The sequence below is a fragment of the Theropithecus gelada genome, chromosome 6 (genome assembly GCF_003255815.1).
Source record: "Theropithecus gelada isolate Dixy chromosome 6, Tgel_1.0, whole genome shotgun sequence".
NCBI lineage: Eukaryota > Metazoa > Chordata > Mammalia > Primates > Cercopithecidae > Theropithecus > Theropithecus gelada.
This window is the reverse complement of record NC_037673.1, coordinates 98,114,516-98,137,156: the sequence shown is the minus strand read 5'-3', so window position 1 is coordinate 98,137,156 and position 22,641 is coordinate 98,114,516. Positions and strand designations below refer to the sequence as shown.

The window sequence follows — 22,641 nt, the reverse complement described above, 5'->3', positions numbered from 1 at the left end:
TTTTTTTGCTAGCTGTCAGTTGGAGGCCAGTATTAGCTTTTACAGGCCACCCCCATTCTTTCACAAATGACTCCCTCCATCTTCAGTGTTAGCAACAGAGAATCTCCCTTACATTGTATATTTTGTATCTCTGATTTCAAGAGGAGCTTAGTACATTTTAATTCTCACCTAATTAGGTGAGGTTTATCCAAGATAGTTTTCCTTTCTTAAACTATGCCATAGAATATAATTGAGTAAAACAGATTGATGCAGGCAGATGAGCTCCAAAATTGGGGCTTAGCCCAGGAAGGTTCTTGGCCTTGCCCAGGAAAGAATTCAAGGGCGTCATTAAAGGTCAGTATTACACAGAAACTTTTATTGAAGCACTGGTATACAGTAGCAGCAGAGAGGTACTACTCCTTGTGCAGTGGGGCTACCCAATAGGCAATGTGCCCACAGTAACAGCTCAGAGGCCGGTCTGCAGGTCTATCTATATCCACTTTAATTACATGCTGATTAAGGGGTAGATTATACAGAAATTTCTAGGAAAAGGGTGAGGGGTAACTGGGATGTTGGGTCATTGCCATGGAAAGGGGTGGTAACTACTCTTGTTGCCATGGCAATGGTAAACTGACATGGCACACTGGTGGACATGTCTTAGGGAAAGCTGCTTCACCCTGTCCCTGTTTTAGCTAGTCCTCAATTTGGTCCAATGTTTGAGCCTCCACCTATGGAGTTGAGTCATGCCTTTTGCTTCCTTATCAATTTACTGTCCTAGGGATTATGTAGGATATACACAACAGAGGGAGAGAATCTTGGGTGCTGTTTTGGAATTCTGCTTAATCCAGACTACAGATAGTCATTTCCACTTCTGTTCCATAATCTTTTGCCACTTTTTCTCTTTTATATCCCTTTTCATCTGTTTATTTAAATATGGATATTTTCTGTTCATCTATCTTCCAGTTACAAATCCTCTATTTCACAGTGTCTGCTCTGCTGTTAAACCCATTTTCTGAGGTTCTAATTTCACTTGTATTTTTTAGTTCTAGTAGTAATGTTTTTTTTTTTTTTAGAATACAAATCTCTGGTGAAATTCTACATAATTTAAGCTATGTTATTCATTTGTCTCCCATACTTTCTGGAGCATATTAATCATAACTATTTTAACATTCTTACTATTAACTCTGCTATCTAGGTCACCTATGAATCTACTTATATTGTTTATTTTTCTCTAATTTTAAGTCAGTTTTTCATGTCACTTTGTGTGGCTTATAATGTTGTGTTAAATTCTGAACACTGTGTTTGAAAAATACCTAATATAGTTGTATAATTGTCTATTTCTTTTTTTATTTTTGTGTTGTGTATTTATTAATGTGTAGGTTCTGTTATATGCCTGCATATTAGTAATTGTCACATCTTTTTGATGAACCATCCATTTTTCTAAAAGTTTCCTTTTCATCTCTGATAATAATATTCTTTGTCTTGAAGTGTATTTTGCATGATATTAAATCATTATTATAACATTATTTTGCTATTTTTATGGTATATTTTATGTCTATTCTTTTGTTTTCCACCTATCTGTGTCTTTACGTTTAGACTGTCTCCTGTAGCCAGCATAGAGTAAGTATGGGTTTACCTTTTCTCCAATTCTGTTATTCTGTCTTTTAATTGGAGTTCAAAAATTATTTATATTTAATAGAGTTACCAATATGGCTGAGTTTAGATCTACCTGCCCATTTTATTATTGGAATTGAATCCACTTTGCTATTTCATTTTAGTATACCTTGATATCTTGTTTTGTCTCTTTGAATTGATTTTTAATTGATGGCTCTTAGATTATATAACATTTCACAGTCTATTTAGAATTAATATTATAGAACATAGTGTAATATAAAATCATATAGGTATAAAACTCACCATATATGTACCTTTACTTCTCCCCAGTAACATTTATGTTGCAGTTTGTAACATGTCTTATAGCTATACATATGTTCAAATTTGTGATAGATAATATTATGACTTGTTTAAAAAATAATCATACTTAAAATATCTTATGAAAATAATATAGTCTTATATTTACCCAGAAATTTAATATTCATCATTCATGAAGATGTGAGTTTCACTCAGCATCATCATTTGCCTTAAGTTTGAAGAACTTATTTTGGCATTTCTTGTAAAGAAGGTAGGCTGGTGACATCCTCTTAATGTTCTTTTAACTTAAGATATCTTTGTCTTGCCTTCATTCCTGAAGTATATTTTCACTAGACATTGAATTCTGGGGTGATCATTATTTTCTTTCAACACTGTAAATATGATGCTTCTCTATCTTCCAGCACCCATGGTTTCTGATGATACATCTACGGTGATTCAAATAATTGATTTACTTGTATATAATATATATTGTTTTATCTAGCTATTTTCAGTATTTTTTTTTTAATTTTGCTTTTCATTAGTATGATGGTTTGGTTTTCTTTGAGTTTATCCTGTTTGTAATTCACTGAACTTTTTGAATCCATAAATTTATATTTTCACCAAATTTGGGTAGTTTTCAGCGATTTTTAATTTAAATGCCTTTTTCTACCCCAATATCTTTCTCTTCTCCTCCACAATTCAGCTGCTTTTCTTTCATTTAGAACTTCTATAGGTAGTTACTTTTGCATATTTTAACCAGAGTTTTGATTTGTAATCAGTTGGAGGGATGAGACTTGGAGGACTTAAATCATGTCAGAAAAGTGACTCTCACTAATTATTTTAAATGCTGTAAAATTGCATAACAGATAATAATACAATAGATAATAATACAATAAATAATAAATATACAATAAATATAACAAATAATAATACGATAAATTAATGTTCCCATGTTGGAGAATTCTGTGAGATACCTCCAGTGTATGGAATTATGTGTATTTTCTTTTTATTTAGGTGACATTTTTCATATGTTTTGAATTAAAGTTGTGGCTGTTTTATTGTTTCATCAAATGTAGAACTTACTTCTCTCTTTTCATCCTTGCCCTTTGGTTTAATTTCTGCGAAGCTAGTTGAGTAGTTGCTTCTTTACTCTATAGGTAATACAGCACAGGTATACATTCTCTAGTGTTCTCCCACAAAACTTGGATTTTTTTATGCCTCTAATAGTCTAACATTTTATACAAACATTGTGTACAGAAATCCATTATAGTAATACCAAGTTTATGAAAATAATATTTAACTCTAAAATTAAAACATAAATAAAAACAACAGAGTACTCTCTTCTCTTTTTAAATGTGATAAATTTAAAAATGTTGATAGTTCAAATTAACACAGAATCTTATATGTTTCTGGTGTTATAAACTTTTAAACTACATTTTTTTTTTTCTTTTTGAGACAAAGTCTCGCTCCATTGCCCAGGCTGGAGGGCAGTGGCACAGCAGTGATGCAATCTTGGCTCACTGCAAGCTCCGCCTCCTAGGTTCATGGCATTCTCCTGCCTCAGCCTCCCAAATAGCTGGGACTACAGGTGCCTGTCACCAGGCCCGGTTAATTTTTTGTAGTTTTAGTAGAGATGGGGTTTCACCATGTTAGCCAGGCTGGTATCGATCTCTTGACCTCGTGATCTGCCTGCCTCAGTGTCGTAAAGTGTTGGGGTTACAGGCGTGAGCCACCATGCCCAGCCTAAATTACATTCTTAAGCAATTTGGGGATACATATCAAACAACATTTAAAATGCTGATGTTCTTAGATGCAGTATTTTCTGTAGTGAGTCTCAATTCCAAGAAAATAAAATAGATATTGGACATCTAAGTAATACTTTAAAACTCAGAAGGAAATAAATTGGCAAGTTGTAGGAATGAGTTTATGTAAATGGTGACGTATGTACTTGAAAGAATAATATGAACCTTTCAGAGATGACTAGTCAAAAAATAAGAAAAATAAAAAGTAGAAAAATAATTAGAAAAAATAAGTAGAAAAATAGGAAAAAAATGTATATGTGTAATATAAAATTCAATTAAAAATCTTGATTTTATACTGTACTTGTTAGGAAATTTGTCTCTTTGTTTCACTATTATTTGCAGTATCTAGATTACTGCCTGTTTCTCTGCAGATGCTTAATAAATATTTGTCAGATGAATAATCATAAAACGCTACTTTAAATTTACATCTTTTTTGGGATAAAGTAGTAGTTTTTCATTGTAAATAATTCAAATAGTTTAAGCTGTACTGTTAAATATGTCTCTTTTCTATCACAGGCCATTGATACCTTGTGCTCATATTCAGAAGCAACAAATTTTACTATCTCTTTTTATGCATCATTATAGAAATATACATGTTAAAGCATATAGAGCCTTTTCTATACAAATGGGAGCATATCATACATATTTTTATGCACTTTGTTCTTTTATTTAACATGGTATCTTAGAAAATGAAAAAAAATGCTTTAAGATAATATCCATCTTTGGGGACTTAACTATTTTTACTTTTTTCATTTTTCTTAAAAATGAAAATATCTTAAAAATATTTTGGGTGGTCATGAATTATTTTTATAACGAAAAGTAATGATGTTTAAGTTAGCACTGTACTTTCATCACCATTACTATGCTCTTGTAACTGTGTAGAGACTACTCACGTCCTCTCAGCTGAGACAGTACATTTGGGTAAGAAAAATACTCCTGTTCAAGGCTCACAAGCTTTTATCCAAAATTCTTGCATTCAAATATCTCAATTGTTGGATTTTAAAAAGAAATATAGTACATAATCATTGTATATCATATTCCACACTCAGCAGAGCAGCAACTGTAATCGAACATTAATATTTCTATACCAACACTTGTGATATTCTCATTTAGAGAGAGAAATGAAAACATTAAATAGCTTTACATTATTCTGGGTCGTATTTTTTCATCAAATAAGCTACAAAGAAAACTCTTTGGTCTTCAGAGTGCTCTCGACTTGAAAATTGTGCGTAGAGGACTTTGGGCCTATATTAGTAACTTAGAAACTAACATTATATAGTAATTAACAATGGCTTGCAAGCCATTTGCAAAAGTTGATATTTTATAAGTTTTTTTCATGGTGTTCCAATTTAAATGAAGAAAAAAAGTCATTGAAATGTAATTGTAATTGTGATGGCATTAACAGGTGGGATCATTAAGAGGTGATTAGGCCATGAAGGCTTTGTCCTCATCAAGGGATTAATGTCATTTTTGCAGGGTCGGGTTTGTTACTGTGATTGTGGGTTGCTATAAAAACAGATTGGCCCTCTCTTATGCTTCTGTTCTCTTATCCTTTTGCTTTCTGTCATGAGATGATGCAGCACAAAGGCCCTCACTAGATGCCACCACCTTCATATTAAACTTGCCAGCCTTCAGAATTATGAGAAATAAATTACCCAGTTTGTGACATTCTGTTATAGCAACACAAAGTAGCTAAGACACTCATTAGTACTTTCAGACCATTTTCCCTTTACTTTTTCCCAATTCTCCATCATTGAAACTTACTTGAGCAGGCATTACTTCTACTATCCTTTTTGTTACAGTCATTCTCAGACTCAAGGATTCTTCCTCCCATTCCTCGAGGATTTTAGGCCCTGGTTCACTGGCATTCTCTCTAATCTGGAAATTCATCTTGAGGCTCTTTCTAATTCTCTAACCCTATAATTCCTTGACATATTCTTTCCGGGTAATCTTGTTTGCACCCTACCTCATGCAATGTCCCTCCATGGTCATACCCTAGGCCTTTACAAAGACTTTACTCCTTTCATGATCTCAATTTCAATTATTCTACTATTGATCTACAACTGCTTTTCTTTCAGCTCACTTTATCTAGTACGTGGACTCCTTAGTTCTTCAGCCCTTTTAGAGCCCAGTATCTTCTGATTCCATAATCTGTTAATGAACCCTTCTTTGCATTTTTTAATTTCTCCTTTTAGCCATCTTGTATGGCTAAAAGATTGTATGACCTACAACTATTTGTTGTGCTAGATATCTTTCGTCTGTTCTCCAGATTCATTTTTTACATTTTTCTACCCTCCTCAATATCCCAGGAGATTGAATTATAGGATGAAAGTTCCTTTGCCCTCTGACTGTGGACTGGGTTAAGATGATAAGGAGTCCTAATACGAAATTAGGAAGACAGGGGAAACAAGTAAAATCATGGTGTTGATTTTCTTGGTTCTTTCCCTGAGCTGTGGATGACTGACTGCCTCCCTTGACTAAAAGTCATAGTTTCTCCTAGGAAGTCCTTCCCCGCGTGACCTTTTCTTTCTGGTGACCATTTTCACTCTAGAATCCTTCAGCAAATCCTTTCAAACCTATTTTCAAAGTAAACGCTGAAGTTGGCCGTTTTCATTTTCTCTGATTACCACCCTGGCCTCCCAAGCACTGTTGTCTTGTACCTTATTTTATAGACTTTTAACTGTTTCATCTGCTTTTACCCTTGCCTACATATTTCAAAAGTCTCAATATAGCAGTCACAATGATCTTTTAAAATATGTCATTTATATATCCATCGAATGACTTCACATCACTAAGAATAAAAACCAAAGTTCTTCACATTGCTCTTGCAATTGCCGCCCAATAGCTGTATAATCCTCCCTTTTCCTACCACCCTGATTTTATTTTCTCTTAGTCTCCTTCATGTTCATTCTGATCCAGCCTGTTCTGTTCTTGCTTTTCTTTCAACTTTTCAAGCAAGCTCTACCACAAAGCTTTTCAATTACCGTTCCTTTTTTTTTTTTTAATTGAAACATTTCTTTTAGATAACCATGTGGTCCACTCACTTACCTTTTTCAAATCTCAGCTCAAATATCACTTTATCATCGAAACATTCTCTGATCATGTTAAGTATTGTCCTATAGCCCCTCCAATATTCCCTGTACTTGTCCTTGTTTTATTATTTTCTCCACAGCACTTGTCATTAAATACTCAAGTTCCTTTTTTTTTTTAAATGTCCTGTCTCCCCAAATAGAAAGTTTCCTACACGAAACAGTGGTTTCTATAGTATTGTTTACTGTGTTTTCCCAACACCTAGAATGATGTTTGGCATATAGGCACTCAAAAAAATAGTTGGTGGAATGAAGGAATTGATATTTGGATATTTGGGTATTTATATTATTTAACATATGTATTAACCTCTCAGCAACTTCACCCACCAAACTGACATAAATTTGTCTGAATTATAATTTTCTGAATCACTCAGATTCAAGTTATGTTTAATTTCTCTTATTTTTTCACTAGTAAAATCTAATTCAATATTTCTGCTAAATTTATTGTGTTGTTCTTTTCTTCGTCTTATTTTGTGGTTTAGAATATTTCCAATAAATTAATAAATTGCAAACTGGTCTCTGTGTCTTTAAATTCTGGTTAATTCTCCTTAGAAAATGTCACCAATTCATCTGCCTTAAATTATCCACCCTACAACCACAACTCCAAATTCTCATTGGCTTTCCATTCAGGGCTACAGTATGAATTTCATTGGCTCGAGGCCGGGCGCGGTGGCTCAAGCCTGTAATCCCAGCACTTTGGGAGGCCGAGACGGGCGGATCATGAGGTCAGGAGATCGAGACCATCTTGGCTAACACAGTGAAACCCCGTCTCTACTAAAAAATACAAAAAACTAGCCGGGCGAGGTGGCGGGCATCTGTAGTCCCAGCTACTCGGGAGGCTGAGGCAGGAGAATGGCGCAAACCCGGGAGGCGGAGCTTGCAGTGAGCTGAGATCCGGCCACTGTACTCCAGCCCGGGCGACAGCGCGAGACTCCGTCTCAAAAAAAAAAAAAAAAAAAAAAAAAAAGAATTTCATTGGCTCTAGACACTTCTGCCTTTGTGCTCTCCTTTCCTCACTGAAAAATTAATAATGATAAAGAAATTATTTTATGTACATCACATTGGTATGAAAAAAATACAATCCAAGCTGGATTCATCATTATATATTCATTTTATATAATTTATTATTATACTTATTTTTTCTTTGATTTTAAAATGCTTTAAAATTAAAATATTTTATGTGGCCCTGAATATGTTACAGATTCTAGGCATTGTGTCTGTTGTCCCAAATGGATAGCAGCCCTGTCATTATTACATACAAAATAAAGTCTTTTTAGTATGGTTTCAAAGCCTTTCACAATTGGGTAACTGTCCATATTTTAAATCTCAGCTAAAATTCCATTTTTTCATTACATTATTTTTAATTTCCCTTAATATATATATCCAACAATTTCTTATGCATTTGAATATAAATATTTTGAGGAAAATTTCTTAAATTAACTGAACTTTTTCTAAGTAATTATAATTACACACACACACACACACACTGCCTTCCACACACACACACACAGATTCTTTGCCATGTAAAATACCTCGGATTTATCATTAATGTGTCATTTCTAAATAATACATAGCAGGCTTAATATAAAAACATTTTGAAATAAAACTAACGAGTCTCCCTGCAGTTATTGATTTAATTCTTATTTTATGATAAGAGCTTTTGTTTATGACTATTTTTCTGAAAGATTGTTTCCTGTCTTCAATACTCACAGACATACTACAACTGTTCTTGCATTAAAGAAGGATTAATAACTGCAGATGAAGAAGGTGATTTTATTGATGCCAGACGTGGGAAATGTGATGCAAAGTGCTATAAATTACCTTTGTTCGTTGCTTTTATCTTTTCTACGCTTGTATTTTCTGGTTTTTCTGGTGTACCAATCGTCTTGGCTATCATGCGGTATGTATATATTATTCATTATTATTGTTTATTTAATATATAAGAAAAGTAATTTTGGAAAGATTTTAGAATATTGTAGCAAATAATTTCCTCTGTGTTTCATGTTAGCAAATGCAGAGGGAAAGTTGTTAAACTGTCACAATTCATGTATATGATTATTTCTCTTTTAACTAGTTTATTTGTATAGAGTATGTAAAAATCACATTGTTTAACTTTAACTTAATGTATTTATCTAATTTAACACACATAGAAACATTATAAATGTAGGAAAAATATTAATTTCAACACAGATTTGATTATAATGTTGACTCATTATAATTGGTTATAGGAATTTATTAACTATTTTCATCCATATTGGTTAATTTGACTATAAGAAAACATGAGTGTCATCAACAAAGGAGCATAATAACTTTTAGAATTTCAGTGTGTAACTTTTATTATTATTCTAAACATAACCAACATTTATTATTTATGTGTTCTTCCTGAATATATGAAATCCATTTAATATTCATTTGTATTGTAGTGCAGAATAATTTTTTGTTATTTTCAATTTTTTTTTTTTTTCAAGATGCTAACAAAAAACTTTAAGGCATGAAGAGCCTGCATAGGCTGACCAGGAAACAAAGAGAGGAAAATGGTAATTTCTATCTGAGTTGATTTGGAAGTACTATAAGATCTATTCCAGAAAATGAATTATAAAGAAATGATTTCTCATAATACAAGCAGGCTGGAGGCAAGACCTTAGCAGGAAAAGTGAGCAGTGAAAGTGAAGCCAAAAAATGTGTGAAATATCCTGGCAAAAAGTTTGCTATGACAGGATAACATGATGATGGATGAGACGAAGAGATTTGAGCTAGGTAAGGGCCCAATTCACATTAACATGACCTTCTTTGCCGTGTTAATGTGAATGTTGTTATTCTATGTACACACCTGGGAACCACTGAAAACTGCAAACCTCAGGAGCAAAAGTGATCAGATGGCATTTTAGATAGAATGCTTTGAAAAGTGTGAAAGATAGAGCTGAGGGGAAAACCTGGAGAAAAAGGAAAGCACTTGGAATTTAGTAGTGGTGGCCAGGCGCGGTGGCTCATGTCTATAATCCCAGAACTTTGGGAGACCGTTGAGGATGGATCACTTGAAGTCTGGAATTCGAGACCAGTCTGACCAACACGGTGAAATCCCGTCTCTACTAAAAATACAAAAATTAGCCAGGTGTTGTGACGAGGGCCTGTAATCCCAGTTACTCAGAAGGCTAAGGCAGGAAAATCACTTGAACCCGGGACTGAGGCTGCAATAAGCCAAGATCCATGCCACTGCACTCCAGACTGTGTGCCAGAGAGAGATTCCAAAAATAAATAAATAAATAAATAAATAAGAGGGTAAGGTTTATTAATTTGATATGCCTGGTACAAAATATGGAGAAATCTAGGGTTATATCCAGACTTCTAGTTTGGAACTGAATGAATGATAATTCCATTAACTAAAATAGGAAATACAAGAAGAAAAGAAACCTCAGACTGAAGACGATCAGTACAATATTGAACATTTATGTGTTAGTGTTCTTTGAAACATTCAATGTTTCCAGCAGTGAGATGAAAGAGATGATAGTAATATTCTAGAATTTTAGTTCTGAATCTCACTTCTCTCCATAACTAGACAGAGATAAACAGAATAAAACACACACACACACTATAGTTTCAGTACAATTATGACATAGACCAAAGAAATGACAAAGTTGAAATTGCATATAAGTGTTGCCAAAATTTAAGCAGGACTGGAAACCAGCTTGTAGATTCAGAAGATGTTATAAGGAACAGAAAATATAGAGAGGACCCAAGGACTGACAGATCACACGTATCTCTAACATATATTTCTGCTCAGAAGGAGAGGGTTTGGTCTTGCTATGGACCTTCTGGGAACAGGACTTACGTAGATAAGTTGAGGAAGAATCTCTCAGGAAAGAATGAGAAGGAGGCTTGAAAATTTCCCAGGAGGTCCAGACATGGCAGACCTCAAAAATAGCCAAGAAATACCCCTTCTGCAAATGAATGCATATAACCTCTGAAAGCAAGAACTGTGAAGAGATTTTAGAAACCCTGGGCTAACAGTAAAAGCTCTTTTGAACTAGGACAGATTTGGAGAGGCAGAGAAGTGTTACTACACATAGGAGTCATATTTAAGTCTACTATATCAATAGAAGAGATAACCTATAGATTCAAAGCTTGGCCCATGTTCCACCCCTGGAAACTTCCTCAAGTTTAAGAAAATGTATCTCATTCAAAAACGAGTAAGTAGAACAGGAAAAGATTCTGCCTATGTACAAAATTACAAATAACTGCTACAAATGAAATGAAAATTATCAAACATTACTATAGACAATGAAAACTCATGGGGAAAAAAAAGTTACTGTGAATCAGATAAAAATATAAATGTAACTACATATGAGTTTAAACTTTAAAAGTGAAATAATCATGGCCACAGAACAGAAGAAAATAACTAGATCCTCTCTGAAACTCGTGTTGCAACTTAATCCACATTGTAACAGTATTAAGAGAGTAGGCAATCGGACTGTTGTATTTGAGAGGTGGAACTTTTGGGAGGCAATTAGGATTAGATGAGGTCATGAGGGTGAAGCATTCATGGCTCTGGAAGAGGAGAAAGAGAGACCTGAGCTAGCACACTCAGCCCCGTGGACATGGGATGCCCTGTACTGCCTCAGGACCCTGCAGAGTACCCACCAGCCAGAAGGTATATATTGTGTTACATTTATATAAGATGTCACTACTGGAAGAAGTTGGGAGAAGATACACAGCATGCTTTGTACTATTTTTACAATTTCCTGTGAGGCTATAACACTTTCAAAATAAAAGGAAACAACAAACCCCCCCACCACCCCACCCCCATACACACCCAAATATCACACAAAAGCAGTCTGACTTGAACGAAGAGCAAAGATGTGTCTTGTGTGATTGAATAGGAAAGCCAACACCGCAAGTATAACAATTCTCCTTAAGTTAATTTATAATTTTAACATGATAATGAAAATACCAGTAGAATTGTGGAACTACATAATCTGATTCTAAAGTTCTTATGGAAATAAAATAAGCAAGAGTAAGCTTGGGAATCTAAAACAGAGAAGCACAATAATTGATGCCTAACCCCATAAGATAAAAGACACCATAAAAGTCCCAATAATTAAAAAAAAAAGTAGTGACTTATAAGCAAATAGTAAGTATAAAAATAAACCCCAACTCATGTGGGAATTTAATATGTAATGAAAGTGAAATCTTAAACAAGTGCAGCAAAGATGGACTGTTGAAAAATGGTTCTGGTGTAACTTGATATATTTTTTTCCCCAAATTATTTCCATTTCGACCCATCTCCTAAAGATGACAATTTAAATTACTGTCTTTCTTATACTTTCAGTGTTTCTTTATGCATATACAAATAACTATAAATGTATATCTCTATATTTTATCCTTTCGTCACAGGAGGTAGCAAACTATGTTCACCATTCTCTATTTTGATTTTTAATGTAATAATATATTCCTAATATCTCTTTTCACATAAACATAGAGATTCTATTTATTTTTTATAGTTGCATAATATTGTGTTGCTCAGAAGTGCAATCATTTATTCAACCAGTCTGTTCCTTCAAATTTAGTGTTTTCTCAGGTTTTTATTATCTATTATCTATATGGCATTACATTGTATGCTACATATATGATATTGTATGTAATATGATATAGATAACCTTACAGAAATAAATTTACCTATTTGCAGATAAACAGAGGATAGTAATATAAGCAAGCAAATTTCTCCAGTGTGCCTTCTTTACATTGTTTTGCTTTCCAAAGCATGTAACGATATTACAAATTCAACGAAGTTTAATCTTTAAAAGTTCAATAAAAGTCAAAACTAACCACATTAATTATTAAATTATTGTCAAATAAGTGATAATTAAAGCCACGGAAATGGGATAGCATTCAATGATTTGCAACAGGTCAATACTCATATAGAGGACAACTAGAAAGGCGGGTTAAATAATAAAAGTCAAAAAGAGGCAAAGGACTAAAAGGATCAAAATTCCAGAGAGAGCAGAAGCTTGCAGAGGTGAACTGGGCATCTAAAACTGCCCCTGAGGTACTTGCCAAATTCTTGGTGCACGCCAGATGCTTGCAATCTGCACTAGGCCCAGGTTGGGGGTCACAAGTGGAAGACAAACAAACTGGCAGAATTTTCAGTGATCACATGGGGCTAAGAATGACAAAATAATTTTTCTTCTTGAGAAATTTGCTGAAAATGAAGAAGAGAAGGGCTTCAGTATAAACAGAAAAGAATCATGATTTATCTGTATCTTTCTATCAAGTGGCTCATTAAGAAAACTAGTTCTTCAACATTTTCCCTTCTGTCTTCATTATTTTAACATATTTATGTCTCCTTAATTGTGGTAGTCACTGTGGATTCAAACAAGAGAGTGGAGGAGCACTAAGGAAAAAAGTGGAATAAAAGAGGAACACAAGTGATCAGGTCTCTGCTCCTCTGATGGATGTTAGATGTAACAAGGTAGACAGAAAAAAAAAATGTAGTTTTACTAATAAATATTTAATTGTAATATTAAAATATACTCCAAACAAAATGTGGAAAAATACAATGAGAAAATTACATGATAGTCTAACTTATTCTGGGGATTCAGGGAGGGTGTTCCTGAAGAAATTGCATTGGAATCAAATCCTGAAGGATGGAAGATCAGTATTTCACACAGTGGGAACAACAGATGCAAAAAGTCTGGAGGGAGAAGTAGCTTTGTAAGTGTGTCGTATCATAGCAAGGAGGGTGATGGGGGCAAAAGTTGAGAGGTGGCTTGAAATAACACTGATTAGATCAGGCTGACCATTTTAAATTTTCTTTGCAATTCTAGAGTTAATTCTTAGAACAATGGGAAGCCACTGAAGGATCCTAATGTGAGGCATTAGAATAATCAGAATTTCATTTTAAAAAATCATTTTCGGCCGGGCGTGGTGGCTCAAGCCTGTAATCCTAGCACTTTGGGAGGCCGAGACGGGCGGATCATGAGGTTAGGAGATCGAGACCATCCTGGCTAACACGGTGAAACCCCGTCTCTACTAAAAAATACAAAAAACTAGCCGGGCGAGGTGGCGGGTGCCTGTAGTCCCAGCTACTCGGGAGGCTGAGACAGGAGAATGGCGTAAACCCGGGAGGCGGAGCTTGCAGTGAGCTGAGATCTGGCCACTGCACTCCAGCCTGGGCTACAGAGCGAGACCCCGTCTCAAAAAAAAAAAAAAAAAAAAAAAAATCATTTTCGTTCTTGTATGGAGAACGCACAGAAGGGATAAGGGTGGTTATTGGGCGAAAAATTGTTTCATTTATTTCATGAAGCTATAGGCTTGAAATTGGGCAGTGGTATTAGAGATTAAAAAAAGAGATATGAAAAAAAAATTTAATGGCAATATTGGATCTACTGATGAGGTGTGGTGAATGAGAAAAAAATGATCTTTTTGAAAATGCCTTTTTCCAAGATCTGGGCTTGAGAAGTGCGTAAACACAGGTTCCTTTTTTTTTTTTTTTTTTGAAACGGGAAGTTCTAGGGGAAGAACAAATTTTGTGCAAGACAGCAACTTACATTTAGAACCGATGTCTTATAAGAAAGATATGGACTAAAAATATAAATTTAGAGGCCATATAAAAGACAGTGAAAGCTTCTTTTTACATGTTGGGAGAGTATTGACAATTTTTTGTTTGTTTGTTTATTTCATTAAATCCTTAACTATTCTATTATAGATTAGATTTAAAAATCTTAATACTTACTTTTTTGTTAAAGCACAATAGTTTTTCATTAAAACCTTAGTTTTATGTACATATCTCTTAGTTATTTTTGTGCTATTCACTGAACTAATTTTGGAAAATCCTGGAAATTATTAATCTTTTCATCTTGTTTTGTATGTTAGTTAAAAAGGCGCTTGCAATCAAACTGAAGATACATAAATACTGCTTAATGATTATACTTATGAATAATGGTCAGCTATATATGTGCTTCAGATAGCTCCAATATTATATGACATAAAAGAAAATTACTTATGCTAAATAAAGGAGAACACTGAATTATAGTTAGGCAACATTTCCACTTTATATCAAAAACTACACTAAAGTGTGATTCTAAAACGTGACTTTTTTTTAAACTCTCTTTAGTGAATCTGCTCATAATGAAAGTGTAAATTATTTTTTATTTAAAAATTTGGTTATCATTTGAGAATTGGTTAGTTTGTTTTTATTTTTCTAGTAGTAAATATATGAGGAAGAAATATATATTTTTACCAGGTTGATATGGGTAGAATTACCTCACTTTTTGCAAAATATTACAAAATACTGTATATATGCTATATTTTTATAAATAGAATCATGTTGGATGAAATATTGGTCGTAATATAGTTTATTGTTCAAGTTCGAAGGCAAATAAACAGCGTTTTTATTTAAAATGTCCATTAATAATATAGTTCCTATTTTTTAACTTTTTTAAATGTTCAAGGATTATTTTTAATTGTATTTTTATTTATTTTCCAAACTCCTAATATGTACAGTTATACATTTGTTTCTTTTTTAAACAAACGTTTGGTTTGCTCAGTAGGAAATACTGAGATCTTCCTTCTTTATATTTGGAAAAGTTATTTTTCATTTATTTTAGCTTTTAAATAGTAAATGTAGTAGTCACAGGTCAAACACGAAAGGTACCCTCAAATTAGAACAATTTGAGTAAGGCTGAATGAAGTGACTACTTAAAATGTACGTAAGGTGTAAGGATCCCAAGTAATAGTGCATTATCTCTGGTATCCTTCCACTTCAGGCCCGAAGAGAAACAAGGGCTGGGAAGGAAAAAGGAGTCCTGTAGAGGACTCCTTCACCCATGGAACACCGTCAGCCTGGGTAACTGCTGGGAAGGAGTCTTTGAGTACAGATCTTGACCTCACTTTCCTCACTCATTCAGAAGTGTCCCAATCAGTAACCAGAAGACAAAAGAGCCCACTGATACAGTCCATTTACCTCAGACTCCCGGGGCAGAGAGCAAGGTAGAAAAATGTGGAGAGTGAATCTCACAGGGGCAAAAGAACTCTAGAATAATGGGTGTACATGACAGAATGAAAACCAGTGAGTATAAAATCTAGTACTAAGTCTTTCCAGCAAAGGAATGGGAGCTGGGGAAGAGGATTTGGGCCATAAAAACCTTCTTTGGGAAGATCGAGGACCTTTCGAATTGACTGGCCAGGGGCAGGATATGGAGAAATGGGGAGTTGTAGCCCTTTAACAGGCCTGTCAATTGGCTAAAGATTCTTAGTACAACTGATGCACCAGAAAAAAAAAAAAAAAAAAAAAAAAAAAGATTAGTCTTGAATCTAGCATACATTATTAGTCCTAACAACAATGATGTACTGATTATATCATTGCTATTTACTTTCAGGATTGTACCTGTCCAACTGCGTTCTCTGGCCTTGGGTGTATGCTATGTGGTTTTGAGAATATTTGGTATGGATTTTTGGCAACCTCTTATTACATCAAAATGGTTTTTTTTGATATGTGTATATGTCTACGTGTGTATTTAGTATTACAAATAAATAATAGTAAATGACACAAAGCGAGTGAAAGGGGGAACTGCTCTGCAAAATTTCGGAGACAATGTAAAGAGGGAATACCTAATGCAAAGCTCATTCTAATTATCAAGTTATCAAATAAAATATGCATATTATATTTGATCAGAAGAGACAACAAATTTGATTTGAAATATAGTAATTATCTCATATGAGTGGCTTGGTAGGCTCATATAAAACATTTGTAATACTTTACATTGCTTATGTGCTTCAGAAGTCACTAACCTAGACTAACATTTTTAAATGTTTGCAGCACCAAAGACACTGAATCTAATGTTTTCAAAGATTTATTTGTTTCTAAGAACAAATAAATGTTGGAGGGTAATGTACTATTTTCTTTGATTTTCTTAAATAGCAAAAACTAGATTTCACATGCACATTATGACCATTTTAGAGCCCCTGATTTACTAAGTTCATGGATTAAAGACTGAATGGCATACAATCAAAAAATGTAGAAAAATCTAAGTGTGACTCTGATAGGGATCAGAGACATCATTATATAGCTAGATCTACATGAGTGATTAATATTAGCTTTTTTAGCTGGGAAAAATTAGATAATGTTTTTGTTTTGGATAATGATTAACTAGATAAGAGATTTGTAATGGAAGAGGTAGCATAGGAAACAGTCGGCACGCAGGAAGTTTACTGCATCGGAAAGGGAGCCAGTGAAGTTGATGTGTTTTTGAATGGGAGAGGGAGAATAAGATATTAAATATTATAGACATAAACTGTCTACAGATATTTTAGGGTTTTTCTGCCAGGTAATTTTAAGCAGATGATAGATATTATTTGATTTACATTTAAAAGATAACCTTGGCTAGGCATAGTGCTCACATTTGTAATCCCAGCACTTTGGGAGGCTGAGGAGGGAGGATGGCTTGAGGCCAGGAGCTGGAGACCAGCCTCGGCAATATAACAAGGCTCTGTCTCTGAAAAAAAAAAAAATAATTTTTAAAAATAAAAAGTAAAAGGTAACTCTGTTGATAGAAGAAAAAATACAGGAGATAAATGTGGAGGAAAAGAAAAGGGGGCCTTTTGTTGAAGGCTAACAGTTACATTAAAGTAGATTCTAGGGTTTGTAGTACAAATAGAGAAAACAACATATCCAAAGCATGTTTGGAGTTAATGTTACAAAGACATATGATGGCTTGAAAGAAGATGGTAAAAAATGGAAAAAATGAATAGTAGTCAATTTTTTTTAACCTTGAACAATTGAAAAAAGAGTACTATCACTCACCAAGAAGAGTGAATCTAGATAATGCACATTAGCAAGAATCGAGAGTCATTTAGGCAAGAAGGTCCTGATACTTGCTTAAGAAAGATGATCCACCATCAGAGTTTTTAGATCTGAGAATCTGGGTCTGGTGTGTTTGGGGGCAACTCCGTGTGTGTGTGTGTGTGTGTGTGTGTGTGTGACTGTTCACTCACTTTTGGCTGAAAGTAACATTGTTGCTGTGAAGATTTTGTCTGAGACTATGTAGAGGTTTCCCTCAGGCAGCACAGCTGGTCCTCTGGATCTGAGGTCATCTGAATCTGGGGCTACTATAAACAAGCCAGTGTATTTGCATTTTCAGTTATTTTTCTCAATGTCTTGGTAAATAACAGATATACATTTGCAAAGTCATTTTTCAGTCGTTGAAAATTTCACAATTAGAGATATTTGAAGACATACTAACTTCACAAAATCAGTATTTGGTATCTCTGTTTTAAGTACTTTCTCCTAAGTTTTTCACATAAAAGTCATTAAAAATATTGAGATGTCATTTAAATAGCAACATGTACAACATTCTAAACAGATGCAAAACTACTAATTGTATCATACCTATAGGGATATTGATTGTTTTTGAAAACTCACATTGTTTCCAGTGCTTAACAATCTTATCTATAAATAAATTATTAGATAATTTTAAGTGATATGTTTTCAATGATGATTCATCATTCATATATATTATGTGTGTGTACATTACATATTTAAGAGAAAATAATTTGGATCCTGACATACAGTGTTTTCACAAAGAATTTACAATCATTGCATTTTTCATAGGGACTATTCCTGGACCATCAATCTTTAAAATGTCAGGAGAAAATTCTTGTATTTTCCGGGATGTTAATGAATGTGGACACACAGGACGTTGTTGGATATATAACAAGACAAGAATGGCTTACCTATTGGTAGGAATATGTAAGTGATACTTATTAAAGAAATATAGAGAAATAAAATTATTTTTAAAACTTATGGTTGTTAATAGTAATGAAGAATTATAATTATAAACCATGAATTAAATAAGTACTTTTATGAGTAAAGGAGGCTTAGCCTGCACAATAGAGACCACATCTCTACAAATGAAATTTTAAAAAATAAAAAAATAGCCGAGTATGGTATCACATACTTGCCCCAGCTATTCAGAAGACTGAGGTGGGAGGATCTCTTGAGCGGGAGGGGTTGAGGCTACAGTGAGTCATCATTGTGCCAGCCTGCATGACAGAGTGAGACTCTCTCAAAAACAAAAGAAAAAACCAAACATAAAAAAAGGTTTACCTAGTTATATAGTAAATATTTTAGAAACTGAAATACCATAGAATTTATGTATTTGAGTCAGTGAGTCAAATACATAATAGTTTCCAAATAAAGAATGACAATTAGCAGAATTTTAGTTTGGGAAATAATTTTGCCCATGTACATATACAAAAAAAATTTCTTGACCTTGTAACCCTTTCTACCTCCGTAGTAAAAGATTGGATAAATTTGAAGAAAATTTTTGCACCATTAGAGAACATCAAGCTACTCTTATTTCAGTTAAATCTATACTTCATATTTTCTCTTTTGTTCAATGATATAACAGTGCCTAGAACACAGTAACCTTTCAGTATTTGTTGAGTAAATAAGAGATATAAGGACTCGAGATGCCGTGGTAGTATGAGATGTAACCAAAGTGTTGGGAAAGTCTAGACATGTTTTTATTACTTTGGAAAACTTATCAAATCTTCCTGAATCATAATTTATTCATCTGTTAAATGAGGATATTGTACTGCCTATTTTCTGAAGTCTTAATCGGAGTAAACATTAAATGATTTTATTGTATATTATGTTTTGTGTGATATATACTTTAAAGTGTATATGTTTTGTGGTTTCACTGAGAAGATTCAATAAATCAAAAAAAACCACATAATGATAGAATCTAATATTTAAAAGCAACAGATATCTGTTTGATAAAAGTATAGAGCAATGCCTTCTAATTCCGAAGTCAAGTATTCAGCAAGCTTGACCTACATTGAAAACTGAGTAAAATGAAAAAAAAAATCAAAAAGTAAAAATGACACTTGAGAAGTCAAAATTAACTTGCTAGTGGCAATTCAATAAAAATAGGAAATGTTCTTAAGGAAGTCTTAAAACTTTGCTGAGACTTTAAATTTTTATTTTAGATATAATCGTAACATGGTTACCTGTTTTCAAACACAGTATGTACTTGACAAAGTTGGTGAGCTAGAAGAGATTCCAGTAGGGAGCTGTTGAAAGTTGATACGAATAATGAAAAACATAAATAATCATAGTCAAACAGAAGAGGCAAAGATAGAAAACTGCAATATTATGCATGTGTGACAATTTAATATAAGCCAGTATATTTTTAAATGTATTTCATTGGTTATATGACTCGGAATCACTTGGTGTTCTTATTAAAAATATACATTCTGAGGCCCTGAATTAGAATTCCAGGGATTGGAAGACATCAGCAAGACAGAGGAATAGGAGTTTTCAGCACTTCTTCCCTCACAGAAACATTTATTTGACCATCCATGTGTGAAAATACCTTCAGAAGAGCTAGAGAAATCACGTTGAGAGAATACAGCACCTGGATGTAGCAGAGAAATAAGAAAAGACACATTGAAGAGGGTAGGCAGTATAATTTCACACGACCTGCATCACTCTTCTCCCAAGTCTGGCAGAACAGTGCAGAGAGATACCCTCCATGTGAAGGAATGAACTCTAAGCAAGAACCTGGTTTTGCCTTTGACTCAAAGCCTGTCTCAGTAAATACAGCTCTAGGCTGACCTTCTTAACACCAGGCTCTAGGCAGACACCTGTGGAGGAATCTCTAGGCCTGCTGCCACTACAGGCTTAGTCCCACAGCCCTGCACTTCAGGCTGGCATCCACAGACTATGTCCCCAGTCCTGTGTTGCACAAGACTGGAACCCAAAAGCCTTAGTTTCAGGCCAGCATCTGCAGCCCTAGGCACTGGGCTGGGTACTTGCAGCCTGAGGCACCAGGCTGATACTCACAGACCCAACTTCCAGGCCAGCCCTTGCAGTTACAGGTTCCAGACCTGTCCCCTGTGATCCCAGGCTCCAGAGTGGTCCCCATAGCCCTAGGTTCCAATGGACGTAGGGTCCAGGCTCACTCCACTAGACCCTGATGCTGTCCGGGCCCCTGCAGACCCATGCTTTAGTACCATCTCTGCAGATGTTGAGGTTGGCCACCACAAACTCAGGGTCCTGGCCTGCTCTCATGGGCTCAGTCAAAAAGTCCATCTCAGTGGACCTTGGCACCAGGCTAGCCAAGGTGAACACAGGATCCAGGCCTATCACAGTGGATCCAGGCTTTAGGCCAGCTCCTATAGACCAATGAATCAGGCCAGCCCGTCTGCTGACCCAGGCACTGGGCCAGTCAAGTATGTAAGGACTGGAATAAATGTCTACTTCTTCAAAAGTGCAGCTCCAAATGAATGCATGGGCACAAGGATTACAAATAATCAAGAAAACATGATACCACCAAAGGAATGAAATAAAACACCAGTAACTGATTCTAAAGAAATAGAGACTCACCAGGTATGGTATGTATTTGTAATTCTAGCTACTTGAGACGCTTGGCAGGCTGAGGAAGGAGGATCATTTGAGCCCAGGAATTCAGGGCCAGCCTAGGCAACATAGTCAGATACCATCTCAAGAAAAAAAAAAAAAAAAGGAAAAAAGAAAAAGAAAGAAAGGAAAGAAAAACAGTAGAAAAATGGAGACTTATGAACTGCCTGACACGTGATTCAAATTAGTTGTCTTGAAGTTCAGTAAGCTTCACGAGTACACAGACAGCTAAACAAAATCAGAAAAATAAGAAAAATAATACACAAAATGAGAATACAATAGAGATACAAGTCACAAAAAAGAAATAGCTAAATAACACAATAGTTGAACTGAAGAATTTTGTAAAGAACTTCAACTGTAGAGTATATCAAGCAGAAGAATCAATGAGCTTGAAGGCAGGGCATTCAAAATTATCCAGTCAGAGGAGTAAAAATAAAGAAGAATATAAAACAGTGGAGAAAGCCTATTAGAATTTTGGAACACCGTGAAGCAAACCAATCTATGCATTATGAGAATCCCAGAAGGAACAGAGAAAGATAAAGGGGTGAAAAGCTTATTTAAAGAAATAATGATAGAAAGTTTCCCAAATCTGGAGAGAGAAATGAATATCCAGATCCATGAAGCACAAGGAACACCAAATAGTTAAGATGTAAGGAAGTCTTCACTGAGACATTATAATCAAATTCATGAAAGTCAAAGACAAGAGAGAATTTTAAAAGCAGTAAGAGAAAAGCCATTCATCACATATAGGGGAACCTCTATAATACTAGGAGCAGAAATTTTGCAGGCCAAGAGACAGTAGAATGATATATTTAACGTGCTGAAAGAAAGAAACTGCCAGCCAGGAATACTACACCTGAGAAGTCAATCCATCAGAAAGAAAGAAAAAAGACTTTTCCAGAACAGTAAAAGCTGAGGGAATTCACCACAGCTATACCTGATTTACAAGAAATGCTAAAGGGAGGATCTTAAGCCATGATGCTTGGGCCTGCTCCCACACTGTGGAGTGTACTTTCATTTTCAATAAATCTCTGCTTTTTTTGCTTAAAAAAAGAGAGAAATGCTAAAGGGAGGTCTTAATGTTGAATTGAAAGGTTGCTAACTAACCACATGAAAACATGAAAGTATAAAACTCAGTTGTAAAAGTAAATACATGGTCAAATACATAGTCAAATTTAGAATATTACTGTAATGGTGCTGATTAAGTCATTTTTAACTGTATTATACAACTCAAACAACAAAAGTATGAAAAAATAAACTATAGCTACAGTAATATGTTAAGTAAATGTGGGATGAAGAGAAGTTAAAATCTAGAGTTTCCATATGCAATGGAATTAAGTGGTTACCTGCATAAAACAAATGGTTATACCTATAAAATATTTCATGTATGCCCTATGGTACCCAGAAATTGTAACAAATAAGGAGTATCTGATCAAAATATAAA

General features: G+C 34.5%; 1 protein-coding gene across 1 annotated transcript in view; it reads left to right on the top strand.

Annotated features, from left to right (window-relative positions):
- The window catches only part of SLCO6A1 (solute carrier organic anion transporter family member 6A1), a 140,454-nt gene that overhangs the window by 105,916 nt on the left and 11,897 nt on the right, over window positions 1-22,641 (top strand). Inside the window, exons 10-12 of the mRNA XM_025389405.1 lie at window positions 8,494-8,681; window positions 16,156-16,220; window positions 18,387-18,524. Coding sequence (XP_025245190.1) covers window positions 8,494-8,681; window positions 16,156-16,220; window positions 18,387-18,524 — 391 coding nt within the window. The remainder of the gene's footprint in view (window positions 1-8,493; window positions 8,682-16,155; window positions 16,221-18,386; window positions 18,525-22,641) is intronic.